Source organism: Coturnix japonica, chromosome 1 (assembly GCF_001577835.2).
Source record: "Coturnix japonica isolate 7356 chromosome 1, Coturnix japonica 2.1, whole genome shotgun sequence".
Taxonomy (NCBI): Eukaryota; Metazoa; Chordata; class Aves; order Galliformes; family Phasianidae; genus Coturnix; species Coturnix japonica.
In genome coordinates this window covers 150,112,800-150,135,020 of record NC_029516.1, presented here as the reverse complement: position 1 = coordinate 150,135,020, position 22,221 = coordinate 150,112,800, and the positions used below count along the sequence as shown (strand labels likewise).

General features: G+C 40.4%; 1 protein-coding gene across 1 annotated transcript in view; it reads right to left on the bottom strand.

Annotated features, from left to right (window-relative positions):
* GTF2F2 (general transcription factor IIF subunit 2) overlaps window positions 1-22,221 on the bottom strand; it is a 75,989-nt gene that overhangs the window by 27,486 nt on the left and 26,282 nt on the right. The window contains 1 exon segment of the mRNA XM_032442089.1: window positions 15,215-15,296. Coding sequence (XP_032297980.1) covers window positions 15,215-15,296 — 82 coding nt within the window.

The window sequence follows — 22,221 nt, the reverse complement described above, 5'->3', positions numbered from 1 at the left end:
GTGATGGGTTGATGGCTGGACTAGATAATCTTTTCCAACCTTAATGATTCTATGAAGAGCATTAAATCCTGAAAGGTAAGTAATCATGGAATTACAAACTGCTGGGGACTCAAGATTGTGCTGCAGAAGAGTCAGCAGGCACTTGGCCAGCTCCATAGCTATCTCTACACCACTCAACTGTTAACTGCTCATGTTGTGGCTTCTACTTTGTCCCAATGGAGGTGTTCTTAGATTTAGGAGCTGAACTCAACAATCCTTATGAACCCCTTCCAACTTGGGATATTCTATGATTTTACAAAAACATGTTATATGCCATCTGATATAATGTATTATGTTTGTGTGTCAAAAGACAAGCATAAAACGTGCTGGATTTAGCAGGAAAACTGAAAGGGATTCAGCAGTGTGAAGGCTGCCCTCCAGGTCACACCAGAAGCAAGCAGATGTAGTCTGTCCTCTGTAACTCCAGCAAAGCTCCATGTAGGTCCATAAGAAACAGATGACAATTTGGATGTGCTACATGTTCATCCCAGCTAAATAAAACTGGCAGTTGATAAAGAGGAAACATATAAGACAAAGTGATTTCTTCTCACTCAGTTGAACTGACAGTCCTGAGAAATGTTAATTACTGGGCCAGTAACCAAATGTCATAAGGAGTTAGAATAGACGAGAAAAAAAAGACATAATGTCATTCCAACCGTGTAGTAGATTTAATTATCTTCTCAGAATTATCTCAACAGAAGCATGGGTTTCAATCCAGGGATACAAAGGTGTGTATTGCTTTTATCCTATGACTGGAAATAAGATAAAATAGAAGTTTACAACTTGAAAAAGTATTATTTCAAAAGCATAGCTTTTGAATTTGGATTATTGGAAGGAAGAAGAATTCACACTGACATATATGGAAAAGAAAGAAGGGAAAAAAGGACAATACAGCTTTGCTTGAAGCTTGGAAATGACCGTGCCACCATTGTTTCACTCTTTAAATCTGGTCTGGACAGATTCTTCAGACAACTATTTCCCTAATTCAAAACACAGCATAAAATCAACCATCTAAAATGTAATGCTCTTCATGGCCCTTGAATACAGGCATAGGATAGAGAGAATTAACAAGCCCCACTTGGCTGTGCCCTGGAATGTGTGTACAAATCACTTTGGAATAACATGCAGGGTACACAGTTAAGCTAAAAAGAAGAAATGAAACTCCAGAGGAATTAAATTATCACTCAAGATGGATGTCCATGGCACTCGGTATTTACACTCTGGTACAACAGAAAAGAACTAAAATGACTGAAAAAAGAAAACAACAACAACAAAGCCCAAATCACAATGGTTTCAGAGACACTATAGAGATTTATAGAGGATGAAGTAACATGCTCATGACCTGATCAACATCACAAGCACACAGCCTGATGTATCTGTACAGACACTTCTGTATCTTCAGATCAGTGATCTCCTAAGAAAGATAACCAATAAATAGAGAGGGCCAACAGGCAGCAATTGTAATATATTTATTTTCAGTACCTCACACAGGAGGTTAGGGCTATCAGACAGAACTCTGTATGCAAGGGATTCTTAAGGAGAAATGTATCCATTTGTAGGCAGAGAGTGAAGCTGTGATTGCCCCTTAATCTCCACCCAGAAATCAAGATACAGCATCCTCAAGGCAATTTAGTGAGGAATAAAAAAATGCTGTTGGAATCAAATATTTCTATCTGGTTTATTTGAAAAAACCCACACAGCTTCATTTTCCTTGGGGACTGGCTACTAGCTGTTGCTTTGAGTTATTTACATTGAATACCTTGTTTCCAAAAGGCTGCTATCTACTGCTGCCAGAAGCTATCCTGAACACAAGGATTCTCATGTCAGCTGGATTTTCTATAGCTAAACTCACCTAAATCTGGCATTTCTTTCCCTTATTAACTAATACTGTCATGAACTGGAAATACCTCTCCATCATTCCAAACCTTTAATTTTTTTTCCTTTAACTTAGGAAATATTCTGACAAGTAGGAAAGATGTCTATTCTTTGAATGAAAACTACTTATTTCTTATAGCAGAGGGCAACAGATTCCTGAACACTTGCTTGTGTTCAACGCGATTAATGAAAAGACTTGTAGATGCAGTGTGAAAAGCCAGGCTACCTCAGTAGCACCTGGGCAACAAATCAATGCTCAGTCATTCTGAAGGCAGTGTTATGGAATGAATGGTCCCAACGCTGCATTTTGTTAGGGGAAAACAACAACAAACACTACGAATAACAGTATTCTCTTTGCTTACACAGCAGAGGCAGGGCAGTGAGAAAACATCACGGTATGACCACAAATGGCAGCTAAGGCATATGACTGCACCATAATGAAAGGGTTGGACAAAACACATGCTGCCTCCAATGGAAGTCTTCCTCAATTTTATAGGGTTTAGAGTTCTGGCTCTAAAACCTTGTAATAAGTACTTAATTGGTGCAGTATGTCACCACACAGCAGTAAATTCAAATTTAATCTTTGCCTTTTTAATTTTGTCTTGTGTGTGAGTCACTTTTTATACAGACATACAAAGATATCCAAAGGCCCATGTAGACATCCAAGCTGATCACACTTAACAAGATTTTTCCTTACCTCTAAAACAAAAAGGCACTTGTCTTTCTGGAATTAATAAGAATTTGTGTGCATGCTTTTTAGCAATTTTTGGATATTTCTATTGAAAATCTTTCCATTCCCTTGGCCTCCTAAAGCCCAGGCTCAAACCCTATGTTTGTTCTTATATTAAAATGATTGCATATGCAAGGCTTGGACAAATACAGTTATAAATCCTCTTCATTTTCCCCGGATGATATATAGGGCACTTGTATTTCACCCATTAGTTTCTGAAATTGATCTATCCATAATCTATGCAACTCCAAATTACTTCATGCATAATTAGGCACTTCCTTGTTTTCATTACTCATGTCCCTTTCTGCAATATTTACACATCACCAGTCATACAGCTGCCTGTGTACAGATTGGAACACACCACTAATTACTGATGTTTAATTTGGCTGTGTTCCTCTATGAGAGAGGATATTGTTTTCAAGGGCCTTGTTCCATCCTCACCATCCAGATGTTCAGGGACCAAGAGGTAAGTGAGGTGCACAAATTCATCTGAATTTACTGACCATTAATGAAATCTGCATGCCATTTTATTTCCTTGCATAGCTTTTATTAACACGTGGTTCACTAAGGCTGGTAACACTTTACCTGCGATCCCTTACATAATGTTTTACAGTCTATTTTGTTTACTAATATTAATATATAGGTATTTTACCTGTTCAGTTTGAAAACTTCTTTTTTAAATATTATCTATAGATTAGTTCGTAACTTACTTGCTTTACACTCATCAATGTAGATGAATGTCTGCACCATCCACCTGCTGGAGAAGATGCCTGCAGAGAAGGACCTGGGTGTTCTGTTGGACAACAGGGTGGCCATAAGACAGCATTGTGCCCTTATGGACAAGAAGCCAAAAAAGTATCTGGGGTGCATTAAAAAGATCATGGCCAGCAGGTTGAGGGAGGTGATCCTCCCCCTTTACTCTGCCTTACCTGTGTCACCTATTGTAAGGTACCTGCTTTAGCAGGGAGGTTGGACCTGATGATCTCTTGAGGTCCCTTTTGAATACAAAGAGGTGCATAATAGGAAACCTCTTAAGTTAAAAGAGCAAAGTAATGAAACTTAATGATTCTCATATACAAACCTATGTTCAGACAACTTTGATCACAGGCACTGGTTACACAGCAACTAGTGTACTTCACTGAATATTGAGAAACTATTCATTTTCAACATGCGCTGGAGAAATATCTGTATGATTCAGTTTCACCTGATGTATGAATATAAATCAAGTAGGGATTTAATTACCTGGATTTTGTCATGAACTTCATTCCCATAGACAGATGCTGCTACTGCATCATGCTGATAACAACAAAGACCAAATGACACTGAAGACATCATCTGAAATGTGCTTTTCTGAAGACATTAGGTGTAGTAAGAGAACCAGTAAGTAATGATGAACAAAAGTACAGATGGTTTTCCCCGCTGATTTACCACACCTACCTGAAGGGCAGCTTATTTCATATAACATAAACAAGTTAACCTTCAGTTTAATGAAGATATATCCATTTTGTCAATCTACGCAAATCACTTTTCACTCGTGATACCAAAAATACCACATATGGGAATTCTCAGCTTGCTGTATCCATGAAGGCTTTACAAGAGCCTACAACAACACCCACTTGCTATGAAAATCATTACTTTGATCCTCTTATCAGCTAAAAGGTCATTTCTCCAACACAGACATCTCCTGGGGCTCTAAGCAGTTTGACCACAGATACAAAATGGTAACGTGTTACTGATTCCCTGCATTTTACTTCTGAGAAAGAGCTGAAATGTCCCTTTTCAACATGGAACGCCAACTGTAAAGTTGCTACACAATCCTAACTCCTAAATTGCTGCCATAGGCAACAGTAAGAGCCAATGTCTGAGTTGAAATTAGAATTCAGGATTAATTATTTGAAATACAACTTGAGAAGTTTGTTTTTCATACTGTAAAGTACTAAATAAATTTCTCTCTCAGATATTAGCACATAACATCTCCAGTGTTGATTTTTATGTAGTCTGCTATTTTTATCGTACATTTTTATGCTCCCACCTACACTTACAATACAGTGAAATTTTTCTTTCAAGATGACTTCTCAATTCAAAATATATTCCAGAAAGCTGGGATTTTCTTCCATTTTTTTACACAGAGAAATCTGGCCATGAATATTTTTGTGTTCTCATTTCTCCTATCTGTTTTCCAGATGGGAAAATGAACTACAATTCAGATAACATTAAGCCTTATACCAGGTTTTGCACATTGGACCTCCTCATAACCTCAGAAATAGAGCTGTATTTAACACTTTTAGAGAACTAAAGAAATAGGATCCCTTCTTTTCCTTTTTCCAGATACATGATAAGAACTTTTAAAAATAAGCTTGGCGTCGCTTCTAGCTCCAACCAAATCCTTTTTTTTTCCCTCCCCATCAAAATGATTTCACAACTTTCTCATCTCTATCTGCTCTTAAACTGGAAGTGGTCGCGTGGTTGTAGATGGGATGGTCTATGGGTTATAAAAAGACTGGACTTGTGAGAAGTCAAGCTCTTGAATTGGCTTATTTGGATGGATGTCCATTTGTCTCCACAGCCTGCAGACTGGAATCCTGACCCCTGTACAATTCCCTAGTTTTGTGTCTATTAATGGGAGCTCTAACAAAGCTTCAGAAAGCAGAAGGAGCATAGGAAAGCTCTCCAGTGAGCTGTCTCCTTTCTTAATTCATTACTACTTCTTCTTTTATCCTCCTCTTTGGTAGGGTCGCAGTCAGCACTCAAGCACACACATAGTCTGAGGGAACAGCAGGACAGTAATTCAAATTTATATTACACCAGCATTAAAAAGGGTCAGCCAGATCTTTCTGCAAAAATACTAAAGCACTGAGAGATCTAACACAGATACTGAACTGGTGTTAACTCTGCCTAGGACTGAGCAAAGGAGGCTGTTCACACTTCTCTCGATTACTGTCTCAGGATGGCTGGGACATGAAAGATGGTGCACTACCTGTTCATTTTTTGTAGGGCTTTTTGCACTTCCAGCTGAAAGAATTCTATCAAATGTGTGCCAGGATGCTTGGACTAACACATTAGTAAAGCTGGAAGTTTGTTATCTCCAGCATTACTTATTCTTATGTAAGTCACTCCAAAAGTAATGCCGTCTCTATTTTATTACATGCACCAACACATCAGAGGCAAATGTTGGTGGCACGGCAGTAGAGGTTGAACATTCCCACCAATATATTTCATTCCATTTATTGCTGTGTGACAGCAGCAAGACAGAATAACGTTGGACATGGAAGTGCAGATGGAGCAAAGGTGTGTCACTGAATTCCTTCATGCAGAAAACAGTGCACACACTGACGTTCACTGATGCTTTCTGAGAGTTTATGGAGATTGACCAGTGGGTGTGAGCACAGTGAGGTGATGCGTGGTACATTTCAGCAGTGGAAACAGTGAAATGAAAGACAAGCCACGTTCTGGATGGCCATGCAGATCTTTATGAGCATGGCATCCAAGCTTCTGTTTATCGTTGGTGAAGCACACAGCTAACGGTGGTCAATATGTTGAAAAACGGTGTTCCATAGATGAGAATTTGCGGTTTCCATGGATATGAATGGGAGCCATTACTTTTGGAGTGACCTACAGACGTGTGCTACAGAAGACAATCGTATGATCCAAGAACAACTCCAAAACAGAACTGTAATGCAAAGTAACACTGATCCTAAACCTTACTGATTACAGAGTAGTTGGCAAAATAAAATGGCTCAGCTCTACAGGCAGCAGGAAAGGAAGGAGCTGGGCAGCACAGAGCTCACAGTGCTTTTATGCTTTTTTTTCCTGTTTAAAGCAGGGTACATGACTCATGGCAATCATGGCATAAAGGAAGCTCAGGAAAAGCTTCCAGTTCCGTCCTTAGAGATGGATAAAGCACCCCCGTCCCATGATGGTTTCACACGAACACTGTGCAGCAGGCATACCTTTGGCCAGCTTTTAATAGCTCTATCTAACCACTGCAGATGGTTATGTGTTCAGCTCCACTGACTGTACCAGCTTATCGCATAGAGCAGAATTTCCAGTGAAGCATCAGAGGTACTGAACTTGCAATGATGAAATGCTGGCCAGAACCACTGGCTGCAAACAAAGGATGCAACAGCTTTTCAGAAATACAGTAACAGATCCTAAGAAATAAACGTATGATCATTGTTTACAAGATCCACTTAAGAAACATACTTCATCAGAGAAACACAAAGCAATTTGCAAACTTCAAGGTCAGCGCAGGCCCATAACTAAGGAATAATTTAATGATTTGTGTATCACTAACACTGGCAGCTAAGTCATATTCTGTTGATACAATATTATTTTCAATACGGTGTTCATTTGAATTCTGTTCTGCAGGCATTTAAAAAATGTTCTGGACTGGGGCATTGGCAGGTGGCAGAACAGTATTCTCTCTTTGTAAAATGTTTCTTGTGTACTATGTGATGCTTCAGTGCTCATGTATCTGAGGTATCTAGAGGATGATGGACTCTCCCATTAAGTGTAATGCAATCAATTTCTAAAGCTGTGATCTCTTCCACCCACTCCTCCTGTGAGGAGCACAAGAGATACCTCATTTGCTCCCTCTGTGCTGTAGCTACTCTATGGCAGTCTAACTGTTAAGCTCCTGCTGGAATTTTGCCCATGTCTCGAGGAATTAAATCACTCACTGCTCAGAGGGAACCCCAGTCTGAGAGGCACCGGAGCTCTACAGACAGACACTGCTGCAGAAAAGAACCAGGAATGGAGGATGGACGGTTCGTCATCTATGAACTTGTTCTGAACCTGGCTATATCCCAAATAACAAGCGCTATTTGGAGGGAAGCATATGCACCCTGTCACCCTCCAGACAGTTTTAAAGTTCTTACAATGTCAAAAATCTCAGACATATTTTAATAAGCCAGGAAATGGATACATCACCAACAGAGCTTGACATGAGTGAGCGCAAGGATAACTTTTAGTACTCACTGAGATCATATGATTTTTGGAGCTCCTTGGCAGAAGGGTGGCTGTTGGACGATACTAGTCTACTGATCTCTCCCAAATTGCAAATATCATCAGTAGTATGTGAACAAAGTTGCTTAAAAATAGAAGATGTACTGTGGTGATGACATTCTACATATTGTGTAAATTTGAGCTTGTCAGGCTGCTGGCTGCCAAAGCAGTTTTGCAGAGCCCAGAACACCCGCAGTGTTCAGCATGACTATAGCATCTGGCATAGTGGCTAGGGAGAGATCCATGAGCTTCCCTGAGCACTGCACCAGAGAAACCCACAATTAACATCTGAACTCTTACACAGAAATGGCTTTCTATACACCAATAAGCTACCTCACCTTGTCTGACAGGGTCAGGCATGATGGTAAACAAAAAAAAAAACAGGTTAGTAAGGTAAGTCATGACAGCTAAATTTGCATTCTCTATCAGAGGTTTTCACTTGCTAGAGTGTGACAGCCACACTACAGAAGGAGAAGGAGCTGAAAAGAAGGAATTGGTGCTGCTTAAGACTCGAGAATAGGAAGGATAATCTCAGTCAATACTAATTGAGAATCTCTTTGAAATCAAGAAAACACCTTACTGGAAAAGATGCCTTTACAAATACAGAAGGCTAAGCAGCAGTAAGGTAGGACTTCCAGCACTGCTGATACCACAAGCTTTGGTTTCAAGAGCAGGAATCGGTGTCACTGACATTTAGGTTGGCTGGAAACAAAAGTACTGAGGACTTCTGGTGCTGGTACTGAATATGACTTTTTTCAGCCTGAAGAATTGCTAGGATTGGAGCTGGAACATATTCCAGAGTCACTATTTTTAGTCTTGCCCGTTTCAGCAGATAGCTTTTTGGCTAACTACCACAAAGGCAAAGTAGATATGGTCTTAAATGCAATGCCTGTGACAGCACAGGAAAAGGAGCAGAGTAATCAGAAGAAGAAAAATATTACTATGTAAAGCCTGTATTAAAGAAGCAGGACAACGAGAGCTCCTCAGTTGCAACTCCAGATTTCTTTCCCCAGTGGATAAGGAAAAATCCATTCAGTCTTTGTGATAAGCCCTTTTATAAATACACATCCCTAAGCATCTTTATTCCTTTTGAAAATGACCTCCCAGCCAGCTTCCTCTCAGCAATGTGCCTTCCCCAAAATCACAGCAATCATCCCACGTGCCTGCTATAAAACGTGCACAACTCCCAGCAGCACCTCATCACACAACTGTAACTCCTGAGAAAGGCAGGCGCAGCTGTAACCTAGAACTGATGATGTTTAAAAGACAGAGAGAAGACAAATTTCACGCCTTCTCCATTTGAAGGCAAGAGAAAAGGAGAACAGTAAGTTTTCTAGCAGAGAAGCCCACTTTCTCCATCCTGTGTCTCCTTGTATTTACAAGAGGGAGGAAACTGAGATCCACTGACTATAAAGTGGATTTTTTAAGTCTATAAAGAGTACCTTTTTTCCATAACTGATACGAATTACATGCAAGGAAGCACACTGGAGGAAAAAGTTCCATGCTTCACTTTTTATTTCTTCTTTTTCCTTTCTTTCTGGCTGAGGACAACAATGGAGCAAGAAGGTTTCAGAGATACTTGATAAAATATCTGCTGCATTGCAAACAGTTGTTTATTCCTTATTTGTTAGCATTTTTATAATGGCCAGAAGCAGCGACCAAAATTAGAACTGTTTCATATAACTGCACAAAATAGCATGGTAATATAACAGACCTATTAAAATACAATATTGGAACAGCACTCGTAAGAACAGCACAAGAAAAAAATGGAAGGGAAAAATCATAGAATCATAGAATCACCAAGGTTGGAAAAGACCTAAAAGATCATCCAGTCCAACCGTTCACCTATTACTAATAGCTCCCAAATATTATATATTTGGAAGTGATTATAGAAGTGATTTAGAAGTGCTTATAAGATTCCCTCTGTTCTGGTGAGACCCCACCTGGAGTACTCTATTCAGTTCTGGGGCCCTCAACACAAGGACATGGAGTTGTTGGAGCAGGTCCAGAGGAGGACCATGGAGATGATCAGAGGGCTGGAGCACCTCCACTATGAGGGCAGAATGAGAGAGATGGGAATCTTCAGCCTGGAGAATAAAAGGCTCTGAGGAGACCTCATAGTGGCCTTCCAGTGATGATCCCCTCTCCATCTTCACTTCTCCAGGTTAAACAGTCCCAGGTTACTCAGTCTTTCCTCACACAGGAGATGCAACAGGCTCTTCATCTGCTAAATTCTCTCTATGAGTTCTCTTTCTTGAATGGAGGAGCCCAGAATCATAGAATTGCTCAGGTTGGAAAAGACCTTTAAGATCACTGAGTCCAACCACAACATGACCACACTACCCTAACTCCAACATGCTCTGCTAAATTATATCTCTGAGCACCACATCCAAATGGTTTTTAAACACATCCAGGCACGGTGACTCAACCACCTCCCTGGGGAGCCTATTCGAGTGCTTAACAACCCTTTCCGTAAATAATTGTTTTCTGATATCCAACCTAAACTTACCCTGGCACAACTTGAGGCCATTTCCCCTCACCCTGTAATCTGAGAAGAAACCAACCCTGCTCTTCCTGTAAGCAACTTTCAGGTATTAGAAAAGAGCAATAAGGTCTCCCTTTAGCCTCCTCCTCCCAAGACTATACAACCCCAGTTCCTTCAGTCTCTCCTCATAGGGCATATTCTCTAAGCCTTGTTGCTTTTCTTAGGACCTGCTGCAGCACCTCCATGTCCTTTTTGTACTGAGGTGCCCAAAACTGAACACAGTACTGGATGTGAGGCCTCATCAATGCTGAGTACAGGGGCAGGATGACTTCCCTAGTCCTGCTCACCACACCGTTCCTGATACAAGCCAGGATGACATTGGCCTTCTTGGCCACCTGGGCACACTGCTGGCTCATATTCAGCCAACTGTCCATCAGCACACCAAGGTCCTTTTCAGTCAGACAGCTGTTCAGCCACACCTTCCCAAGCCTGTAGGGTTGCCTGGGGTTGTTGTGACCAACATTCAGGACCCGACACTTGGCCCTATTGAAACTCATACAATTTACCTCAGCCCATCGATCCAATCTATCCAAGTCCCTCCGTAGTGTCCTTCTCCCCTCTGGCAGATAAACACTCCCTCCCAACTTGGTGTTGTAACTGTGTCCAGTTCTGGACATTATTAAAGGTTTTTTACTGTCTGGATTACAGATGTGGTCTCATCAGTGCAGAGAAAAGAAGAATCACCTCCCTTGGCCTGCTGGCTACGCTCATTTAATACACCCCAGGATACCACTGGCCTTCTCCATGACGGCCGGCTCACGGTCAACCTGATGTCCAACAGAACATTCAGGTTCTTTTCATAGAGCTCATTTCCAGCAGGTCAACCTCTAACTCTATTGACGCACGTGGTTATTCTTTCCAAGGTGTAGGATTCTACATTTGCCATTGTTAAACCACCACAGAAGGCAACCGTATTGATAACATGGATGAATACACTTAAGTTCTTGTGCCTGCTACTCTGCAGTCCAAGTTCTACTGGCTTACAAGTAGAATGGCACTTGCTTGATTGTATAAAATTGATGGATGTCAAGGAAATTTAGGGAAATATACAGCACCTCTCTCAACAGTATGCCCTAACCCTTATGAGCATGCATGTTATTCTCTAGAAAAATGCTAGGACTCAATGTGTTTTTACACGTGGGAAAAAAAATACATATTTTTTCTCTTTAATGGCATACTTAGGGAACATCTTGTTGAACTATGTTGAATTTTATTTCAAGACAAAGAAATTGATCTTCAGTGCTTGAAAACCATGGTTGCACTGACTGACAGGCAGATGCAATCTCAGCTGCGCACAGAAGCGGCCTCCCACTTCAAACAAACTGAACAGCATTTGTGCAGCATGTCAGCTTTTGTGGAGAATGCATGAATTTATTCGTACATGTTTTCTTCAAAAGGGAATTCATAGCCAACTGAGAATATCTACAAAAATATATATGAGGTGGCATGCTGGTCAAATTATTCATTTCATTTTCCCAGTAGGGGGTATTTGGGGAAAAAGAAAAGAAATAATCAAGAAAATCCTGGCATAATGTTCATTTTCAGCACTATTCTGAACTGTCGGTCAGTCAATACTCTTAACAATACTTTTGAGATGAGCAACTACTTCAACACATCCACACTAATTAAGTTTCACCTTCCTGGCCTAGACTAGCAAATGTCAGGACTTACAGTAGCCTACGTAACAAAGTTGGAAGGAAAAGTGAGTTTTCAAAGGTAAAAGATCATTAACTCCTGCAGATCAGCTTGCAACCCATCTATTCAAAAAGCCCACAACATGTGTTTATTCCAGCAGTTTTCTCTAAGGACATTCATCACATTCTCCACTGAAACCTTTAAACATAAGAGGAAAGAAGACATACAAAATTCTTGTAACCCCGTGAGGATACGCTGTGTTGGCAAATACCATTTTCATTAGCAGCACTTCAGGTTGCATTTTTAAGTAACTTGAGAGAATTCTAGATATTACTGAAGCCTTAAACGTCAGCTCGTACAGGCACTGTGAATACATTTTTCAATCTGGAATATAGTTTGGGACAGTTCAGTAATTCAGGTTAAGCGTAACTGATCCAGAGTCTCCCAAAAACATTTCCGAAAGGCAACAAGCATTTGAGCAGCACATCTGAGAATGAAATACATACTCTGATTTCCTTCCAGTTTTTGCTGTCCATTTATTACCGTTTGGGGAACTGCCATCAAACATCACGCTCACCAAATACTTATGCTGTATTTGCATTTCCCTTCAAAAAACATGGTGCCCAGTTACCACGTTGCACGCAACTTGAGCAATCCCAAGGAACTAACCATTACGGTGTTACAAAGAACAAATGCACTGGTAATTAAAAAAAGAGTAAAAATCACCTATGAAATTGAACAGCATGGAGTTGTATTAGCACAGTACAGCAAGTGTTTCATGGAATTTATTCCCCTTCTAGAGCTTGAAGTTCAGGAAAACAAAATGTAATTGTAACTTCCAAAATGGAAAATACCAACTGAAGGTCACACAACTTCTGCTTTACTTTTCTGACTGGACACGCGTTTGTACTTTGCATTTAAAATGTTCTGAACATCAGCTTCACTCTTCCCATAATCAAACCAAAGGCTTTTTCATGGGAAAAAGCCCTACAATCTGCCAGCTTTGCCAACACTTGCACCCATATGTACGTGTCATCTAATTCTGTGCTCATTACCCACCCCTAAACCCACATATCTCACTCATCACCCACCTAACTGCTGGTAGTCCCATCACAAGACGGTCGCTCTGCCCTCTATTTGAGAATCAGGATAGAAACCAAACACGATGCTGCACACCATACCCATTAGCCCACAACCTTAAGCCAGATTAAAAGGGTGACACAGAAGAGATCCGTATCTGCATTTGATAGCAGGGAGGCATATAACTCCTTTAGGTCACTGCCAGCTCGTTGAAAACAAATGATCAGAGTTATAGGAGTGCTCAGCTTAACTTCATTTTCTAGATCTTCAAAGTCTGAATCAACCACACTTATCATTTAATTTTATTTCCTTCCCAAAGTCAATTTATTGTTGTAGCACTTAAGCCTACACAACAGATTTGCTGTTTTCTCAGTATTATCAATCCCATCTTTGGAGAGTCTCTCTCATGTGAAGGATAATAGTAAATAAAAAAGCAAATAAAAATGGTTTAATATAACACAATTCTATAGTTTATGTGGTTTATCTTCAATGTTCTCACTTGCCTTTTAGGCACCAATACAAGCTGCAGCATGCTGAGGGTGGGAGAGAATAAAAAGGGAGTGAAAAGTTAGATTCTGCAACTGAAATACCAGCAATTCTGTTTGGACATAAACCAATTTCTTCTGAGGCTGTGACTGCTAGATCTGCTAAATCTCACGCTGATTTCTACCAGATGAGATTTTAATTTTACTTATTTATTTTATTTTTTTTTCCTACAACATGGAAAGTTAGAAAATAGGCACACACTGCCTGCCAATTTTGCTATAGGAAAGGGAAAAAAAAGAAACCACACAGTACAGTCAGTTTTCAGCTACTCGGTGCTTCCAAAGACAAAACCTGCTTTCATGTTTGTATCTTCATGTTTGTATCTTCATTGCTCCTGCAGGAGTTCAGCATGAAAACAAAAAGCAAAGATCAGGAGGGGCTGTGTGCATATGCACATGACAGAGTATAGAATGCTGAAAGTTTGGGCAGCGTGTCATTAAAGCTATCGGTTCTGTTTTGACCTCCTGCTGCGGCCTTATCTGATCAGCTAATAGGAGATTGTGTACAAAATGCTAAAAAGCACTTGGATCGGGAAACCTGCAATTAAAACCATTACAAAGCAAATATATTCCAAGACTATATTCATAGATATTTAAATTTGCCAGAATGGAATGAGTCCTTTTCTAGTAATACCACATTTGCTTCATACTCCATTTCACACCCATGATAGAAACCATGACAGCAATCACAAAACACAGTCTGAAATGAAGTAGTTCACTGTACGTGAACAAAGTTACGGCACTGATTTGCCAGCAGCTAAAACATAAAGTCTCAGAATTGAATAAAAACAATCAGGAAATATTGGAGCAGTTTAGACCTAAGAGGAGGTTAATAAAGCAAGATTCTAGAAGTGTGGTGCGCGATGCACAGAAAACACAACAGGAATTGTGGGAAAACATCAAAATATCCCTTTGCTTTTTTTGATTTTGAATATTCTGAAACTAAGTCTGCATTGTTGATTCCCTTCCTGAAATGTCTTGCTTTGTACTTCTCCATAAACAACAAACTCAAAATATTGAGAATGATTTCATTAAAACCCACATGCATCAAACATGCAAATATGTATTTAATATAGAGCACAACTGAATTCCAAATTGGATTTATTAAGAGAGCATCATTGAGTTAATTATGGAAATCATATATGAACCACATGACAACTCTTAGATGTATCGGATGCAATTTTGTAGTCACTAAGACTGTAAAAGATTGAGTCTGTTTTGTGATCTTCATGTCACTTCTATTGTGTTTTCTAGAAAGTATCCCAGTTTAGGTTTCCCTAAGCTGTTTGCTGTCTAGGGCATTTTAATACCACCGGTGCTCCTTGTCCACCATAGCACAGTATAAACTGTTCAGTGGAATTCAAGTTGGACAATCCACACATGAGCGTATGCACAAGTAGCTTGTCTGGCCATATGTAAACTTTTAACCTTTGGGAAATGTTGCTTCAAGAACAACCAAATAAAGACATGTATTAATATATTTAGATGTGAACAGGCACTGTGTTTGTTCTAGTAAGAGTTCTGCATGTGACAAAATGCACAAGCCAATATCACCCCAACAGGCAACACCACAGGGTGGGATAAGTCTCATGACAGCCTCCATTCGTCTCTCATAGTAAAATCCACTCCCAAAGAAAGATCTATTCCAATCGTGTATAAACCTTATATAAGACCATGCAAATACTGACGTTGTTCATCTCTTGGAAAACAAAAGCATCAAAGTAAGCTATCACACATCCTTTTGTAGTAGAGCTGTCCTACCTTTTCAGTTTCATGTAATTTTCACTAGCTGCAGGTCTGCATTCAGCACGTTGCACCACTATTCCTTCCAGGGAAAGTTTATCTAGTATAAGACAACAAAGCAAAATTGGACACTGAAACAAATTCACCAACACAGTCAAAGCTTGCATTCTGTTTCATTAACTCAGCATTTAATAAATACAATGTAATAATGAGTTCTCAAAAGTCAAATTAAGTTCTCAAGTCTCTGCTATTTTGACACTGAGGAAGAGGAAGGAGAAACATTCTTGTACAGCTGGTATTCCCAACACATCTCCATTTTGCAATCAGATGTTCTACATATTAAGCATGAATCACAAAGCTGAGATATTAAATTAAAGTGTGGGCCTACTTTCTGCAGACAGTTGCACTCACCTAGGAATGATTTTCTAGAGATTCTCATTGAATACAGTCAGCATAAAAAAACCCAAAAGCCTATCTACAAAGAGAACCCATCCACCAAAATAACCAAAATTAGTGAAAGACAAAATGAGATTTAATTTTGCTTTTACCTTCAGAAAAAGAAGCAATTAATTTCCAACTTATTACAATAAAGCACTGCTCATCAATGGAACGTTATTTTATTGCATTACGTATGTCCTAATGCTTGGGGAAAAAGGAAAAAGAATATTGCTAGTAACCTAGAAAACCATCTACCAAGTTATAGTTAATACTGTTCTCTCCACATTCACTTCCATAGCAGTTTCTTTGTAGTCTGATGTGAACACCTTTTTGCCTAAAGCAATGGTACTTACAGAGCAATGTGATAGTACCAGCTTCCTGTGCAAAGAAGGAAAAGCTTAAAGACTAGAAGCAAGAAAGGAAGAGAGATGTAACACTGGCCAAGTACTTAATTTTCCACTGCTGTGTCCCAGTGCATGGAGGGTGATGGTGCTAACTTAACAATTTATTCGGCCATAGCCAGGACAACATGTATAAAACCTGCACCACTCAGGAATGGCCTTGCTTAAAAGAAAGGATGAGCTTTTAAACTTCAATGCCTTGATTAAGTTTCACTATTATTCCTTCTGAAAGTCTTGTCTTGCTGTTGGCGCAAGAAGTTACACTATCACTGTCAGTTCCAGTTGACAACACCACTGAAGAGAACAGAAACACTCAGAAAACCAACATCCAGTAACACAAGGCAGTTCCTGAGATGCCTGAGATTTCTACCAGTGCTTTATCAACTTAAAAACTATTACACCTGAAAATCCCTAAATAATGCAGACAGAAATTGCTTTAACAGCACATATTAAAAAAACAATTTAATTTTAAAATTCCTGGTTTGATTTAAAAATCATTAAATCATTTAAAAGGAGAAGAATACACCACTTTTGCAAGTAATTTTGAACAAAATCTGGTGGATGAGAAGCTGGGCATGAGCCAGCAGTGTGTGCTTTTAGCCCGGAAGGCCAACTGTGTTCTGTGCTGCATTAAAAAAGGGGTGGACAGCAGGGAGAGGGAGGTGATTGTCCCCCTCCACTCAGCACTTGTGAGGCCCCATCTGCAGTACTGCGTCCAGGCCTGGGGCCCCAGTACAGGAAGGACATGGAGTTCTTGAAGCAGGTCCAGAAGAGGGACACTAAGATGATCAGAGGGCTGGAGCACCTCTCGTGTGAGGAAAGGCTGAGGGAACTGGGCTTGTTTAGCTTGGAGAAGAGAAGGCTGCGGGGAGACCTAATTGCTTGAAGGGATCGTATAAACAGGAGGTGAGACAACTGTATACAAGGGTGGACAGTGACAGGACAAATGGGAATGGCTTTAAACTGAGACAGGGGAGGTTTAGGTTAGACATTAGGTGGACATTTTTCACACAGAGGGTGGTGACACACTGGAACAGGTTGCCCAAGGAGGCTGTGGATGCCCCATCCCTGGAGGCATTCAAGGCCAGGCTGGATGTGGCTCTGGGCAGCCTGGGCTGGTGGTTGGTGACACTGCACATAGCAGGGGGTTGAGACTGGATGATCATTGTGGTCCTTTTCAACCCAGGCCATTCTATGATTCTATGAAAATAAAGCATCATTTCTGTTTTTACTGATCCTTAAGGTTCTGATGAGAAGAAAAAACTTGGCCAATTTGCTTGACTGCCTGAACATCACAGACAATTAAATGTTATCCTCTTTCTTCTGTACAGAATCTAATAACTTGTGTGTGACTAAAGTGCTACTAATATTGGTGCTTAATTTCCAATATGAATTTGTCTTCAGCTTCTGGCACTTGGTTCTTATTATGTCTTTCTATATTATGATAAAGAGCTTTTTAGTACCTGGTATTTTCTCTCTGTGAAAGCACTTTTACATAGCAATCAAGTCACTTCTCAATCATCTTTTCAATAAACGAAGCTAGCTAAAGTTCATGCATTATCTCACCGTAAGGCACTTTAATAAAAACCGCACCTCAGTAAAGTCGTGTGGCTCTTCCCTGCACTAACTCAACCTCTCAATGATATTTTAACAATACAGAGACCAGAAAAGAGATGTAATACTTCTGTACCAGTCTCACAAAAACCATATCAGGATATAAAATAACAGCTACAGGAGATGAGCTTGAGATTTACCTTGCCTCATTTCAGTCATCTCGGGGTTATTCTGCACACTTCGAATTCAACAAACGGAGGGAGACACTCAGAAGGCAATTAGCCCCATCTCTTTTAGGGTTCAGTGAACTGCTTGGAGTTGGTGGCTCCCCCCAAGATCAATTGCTCAGGGGCTTGATGGAGTTGATTGCTTATTATGGCACTACTGCATCTATTTTGAGTCTTCCCAAGCCTCGTGTTCTATCTCTGTACTCTGCATTCCCCATTCTTAGGGAAATACATATATGTAATTGCTTCTGTCTTGGTTAAATTCTGTTTTCTTTAAAAAGATTCTGTGAATTAAGCGATCCAGGTCACACTGTGACAGTCCTGTCACAGTTATTCACTGCCTGACCAGCACTGGTGTCAATCATGACACATCCTATAAGCAGTGATTCGCACTTGCTGCTGTCCCTTCTTGCTAATCCTGGAGAAAGCCCTTAAACTACAGCCCGAGTGACTTCTTACTGATAATTACTTTCTGATAACTGTCAACTGGTTTCTGGTTTTTAATCTTATTCCATGCTTGCTAATTTCTTTTTTTTTTTTTTTTTTTAGACAAAAATCAGAATGTCACAAGATTCTAAATTATGTGTGGCTAGTAGCCATCACATTTCACTTCTACCCACTGAACTCCATGACTGTTTTTCCATTAGCTTGTATGGCATAAGGTTCATCAGCCTATACTCATCTGAACCACCCAGACCAGTGATCTGGTCTTGGTTTTTAACGATCCCACTACGAGGGTGGGATTCCAAGTACCAGGCTGACAGCAGAGCCTGAGAATACCTTACAGTTAACCCAGCCTGGTGTCAAAATCCATTTGCTACCCAGAAGCTGAGGTTTGTGTCCCATTTTCCCTGCACTCTCCTGGGATTTTAAGTCATCCGGAGAAACCATCAGAATAAATCTGCAGAGCTGCGTGCAAACTTCCAAATGCAAGAATGCAGCAGGGAAACAGTTCTTACTCTCTTCACAGTCTAATTAGGCTTAAATCACTGAACAGTGCTTGCTATCTTCAGAAACCTGAATATCTTCTCACCTGTTGCAGGGCCACAGCTGCAATGAAAAGACATCCAAAGTGTCACATCTGCCTTGACACTTCCATAGTACAGTCACATCAACCTAGAACCCAAAGGAGGAATAAGGCATGAAAGTAGAAATTCCCCATTTAAAAAACTACTCAAAATGGATGATGAGCTAAGACCGGTGATTAGATGGGAAAAAAGATGTCTCCCCAAGTGTCTGACACCATCAGTCACCATAATCAGGGACACAAACAGGGTTAGCACAGCAGTAGGCTGCCCTACACAGTCCCTAGGTGCAGCATCAGCCACCAGATGCACTCACATCTCTACCTGAGCATCCTTGTGTTAACCATAAAGGAATTTCAGCTGCTGACTCCTTCAAAGAAGTGACAGAGAGATGTCGGTTCCAACTTCAAATTCTACTGATGATCACCATCAAAATGCAGTTAAAATGCTTAAGGCAATCTTAGTAAACAGGCACTGGGGAAATTTACTAAAACTGTATAGAAGATGTTTTGATAGAAAGAAGGAGACAAAAAGCCACAGAGAAAGACAGGCTGGCCTGGAGATTTAAATGTGTTCATTTCCTAGTCTGACTGCACCTAGCTCTAAGTTCCAGCACCTAGACCTTGTTAGACCTGTGACTGCTAAGTTGAAGAGCTGTGTATAAAAGTTTTCTGCCCACACACGCACTTATGTACTTTCTACCTCCATTAAGCTTAACAGGCCATGTTTTCTCAAATCTTCTACTAGGCTTATTTTTCAGTTTCTTAACTGGTCTGAGAAAGTTCAGCCCATTAATATCTCTTTCGTGATGATGGGACTGCTAGCTACCAACATCAGCAAGCACAACTCAGTTGTACAGAGCAGAAACAGAGGCAGTTCACCTGTGGCATGAAATAGCATTCAGCAACCAAGTTGTTCAATCCAGGTGGGAAGCAGAAAGGACTGAGACACTGAGTGCAGTTCCCTTCACTCCCAGTGCACCACACAGACTGAGAGCAGAAAACTGGGCAAAGTCTCTAGATTCGCATGCAAGTTGCCTACCTTTACCAAAATGGACTTCATGACAATCTTCTAGAGGAAGGGAAAAGGGAATCTAGTTCTTCTACAGTGAGAGTGGGGCAAGTTTCTTCTCACTGGTGGCAAGTAACAGGACGAGGGGAAACGGCCTCAAGTTGCGCCAGGGCAAGTTTAGGTTGGATCTTAGGAAACACTTCCTTACAGAAAGGGTAGTTAGGTACTGGAATAGGCTCCCCAGGGAAGTGGTCGAATCGCCATCCCTGGATGTGTTTAAGAGCCGTTTGGATGTGGTGCTCAGGGATATGATTTAGCAGAGGGTTTTCGGAGTTAGGGTACTGGTTAGGCTGCGGTTGGACTTGATGATCTTCAAGGTCTTTTCCAACCTGGTTAATTCTATGATTCTGGCGTACACTAAGCTATGTGAAGCCACTGAAGTATCTTCTACTTCACTAAACCTACAGGCACTGCAGTAGTACATGCATCATTGAGTGTATGGAAAGAATGAGGGTTCTTTGGAAATGACATCTTATAGTAGATCATAGGAAGAGGAAAGTTGTCACAAAGACATGCCAGCCTCAAATTCTGCATTACAGACAACTGTCAGCTGCAGTGAAGTAAAGCTGCACGGGTATGTCAGGAGTAAAATTTGACATCAAGTCTAAATGTTTCAAGCCTCAAAGGTTTAAATGCATAAATTCCTGATCTTCACAGTCTATTTGCCACATCAAGTAGATTTTGAATATTTTATCATATGAACCACTAAAATGATTTAGCATGATCTTTCAAAGAATATGTACTTGTTCATGAAAGTGGAAAACTCCAACTCTAAGCACCAAAATATTCAGAAGATTATGAGCATGGAAAATCAAAAGAGCAGATACTGTTCTGTAACCGCTGCCTCTTAAAATGCAGAGAGTTCAGCTCGCTGTGATGAAACCCCTATCCTTTACAAACCTCAGCTTCTTGGAAAACCCTGCTTACTTCTGCAAGGACATTACTTGTTCAGCCTCAGTGTTTCAGCAACACCATGCTGAAAGCACCACAGAAATCATTCTCTTAGCAGCCATTAACACTATATTTAACACTAAAGTTATATATGATATAAGCACATTAGCTGAATTTTCCATCACTGGATAACAAATTTAATTTCAATGGGAGTCTCTTGCAATGACAAAAAAAAATATAAATTAAATCAAACTATTCCAGCCTTTCACTTTCTTGATTATTCTCTCGATAAATGTGAATGGTGTTGACTTTGAAAAAAAAAAAAAGTTTAAATGTTTAAAAATCAGAAAGTGGTTGAAATTTAGCAATGCTAAATGGTCCCAAAGAGTTAACATTAAAGCCATGACTAATTCCTGATAAAATCAATCTAATGAATAATATCTGTTTAATGTATCACACACAGCAGCAGAAAAAAACTGAGTATCAGTGGTAGGGATACCCTGGCAAGGCTGAATAGCAGATTTAAAAAGTGCATTTATTTGTACTAGGTTTAATTACCAATTAATAAAATATTATAGTGATGATTCTACAGTATCGATAAACAGCCTTAGAGACAGCGGGAACAGTATGAGTAATATCTTTAGAAACAGAGAAATTCACAGAAGGATCATCTGACTTTCTGTTGTTTATTGGGCAAAGCAAGAGGAATCCACCTGTAGAAGTGAAAAACTCTGGACAAAGATGGGTTCGGCTCCCCCTGGCCAGCCCAACGTTGTGCTCACTACTCACAGTGCTCACTGCTCACACTGCTCTGGATGCACACGGTGCCTCCCACCCCCTGGTTCCCCCTGGCCCCAGGAAATGTATGTACAGATGTATGCAGAGCCTTCCCCTCCCTGCTTAAAGGGGAAACCTTTCCTTATAAAGAAGCCCAAGAGCCAACCTCAGCGCAGCTTCACAGAGAGGAGACAGCCATTTGATTGTAGCACGCTCTGCCGCTGCTCCCCCCATACACAAGTGTTGCTAAGCTGTAACGTTATGTGATGTTCAGCACGCTGTCTGTGAGCACACTAACCCTTTGTTCACAGGGCAGCCGATGCTGCTATTGAAAAAGAAAGAATTGATGCTACTTAGTGACTTAAGAAACAGCACGCATGTGAACAGCAAACCGCTCTCCTCTCCAAAACAATTTTTATCTATGGCACAGATAAAGCTAAACCTCATTAGGCTGCAATGCTTGTATTGGTGCGGATGCTTCCATCAGATGAAAATGGAAGCTTTCATCACAAACTTAAACGCACCAGACAGACAAGCCTTCAGCATCACTTCTAAAGTAACAGTGTGAAAACATCTCAGCGCCACACACACACGTCCTATATGTGAGGAATAACCAGAACTGATACCTCTCTGCGTACTAC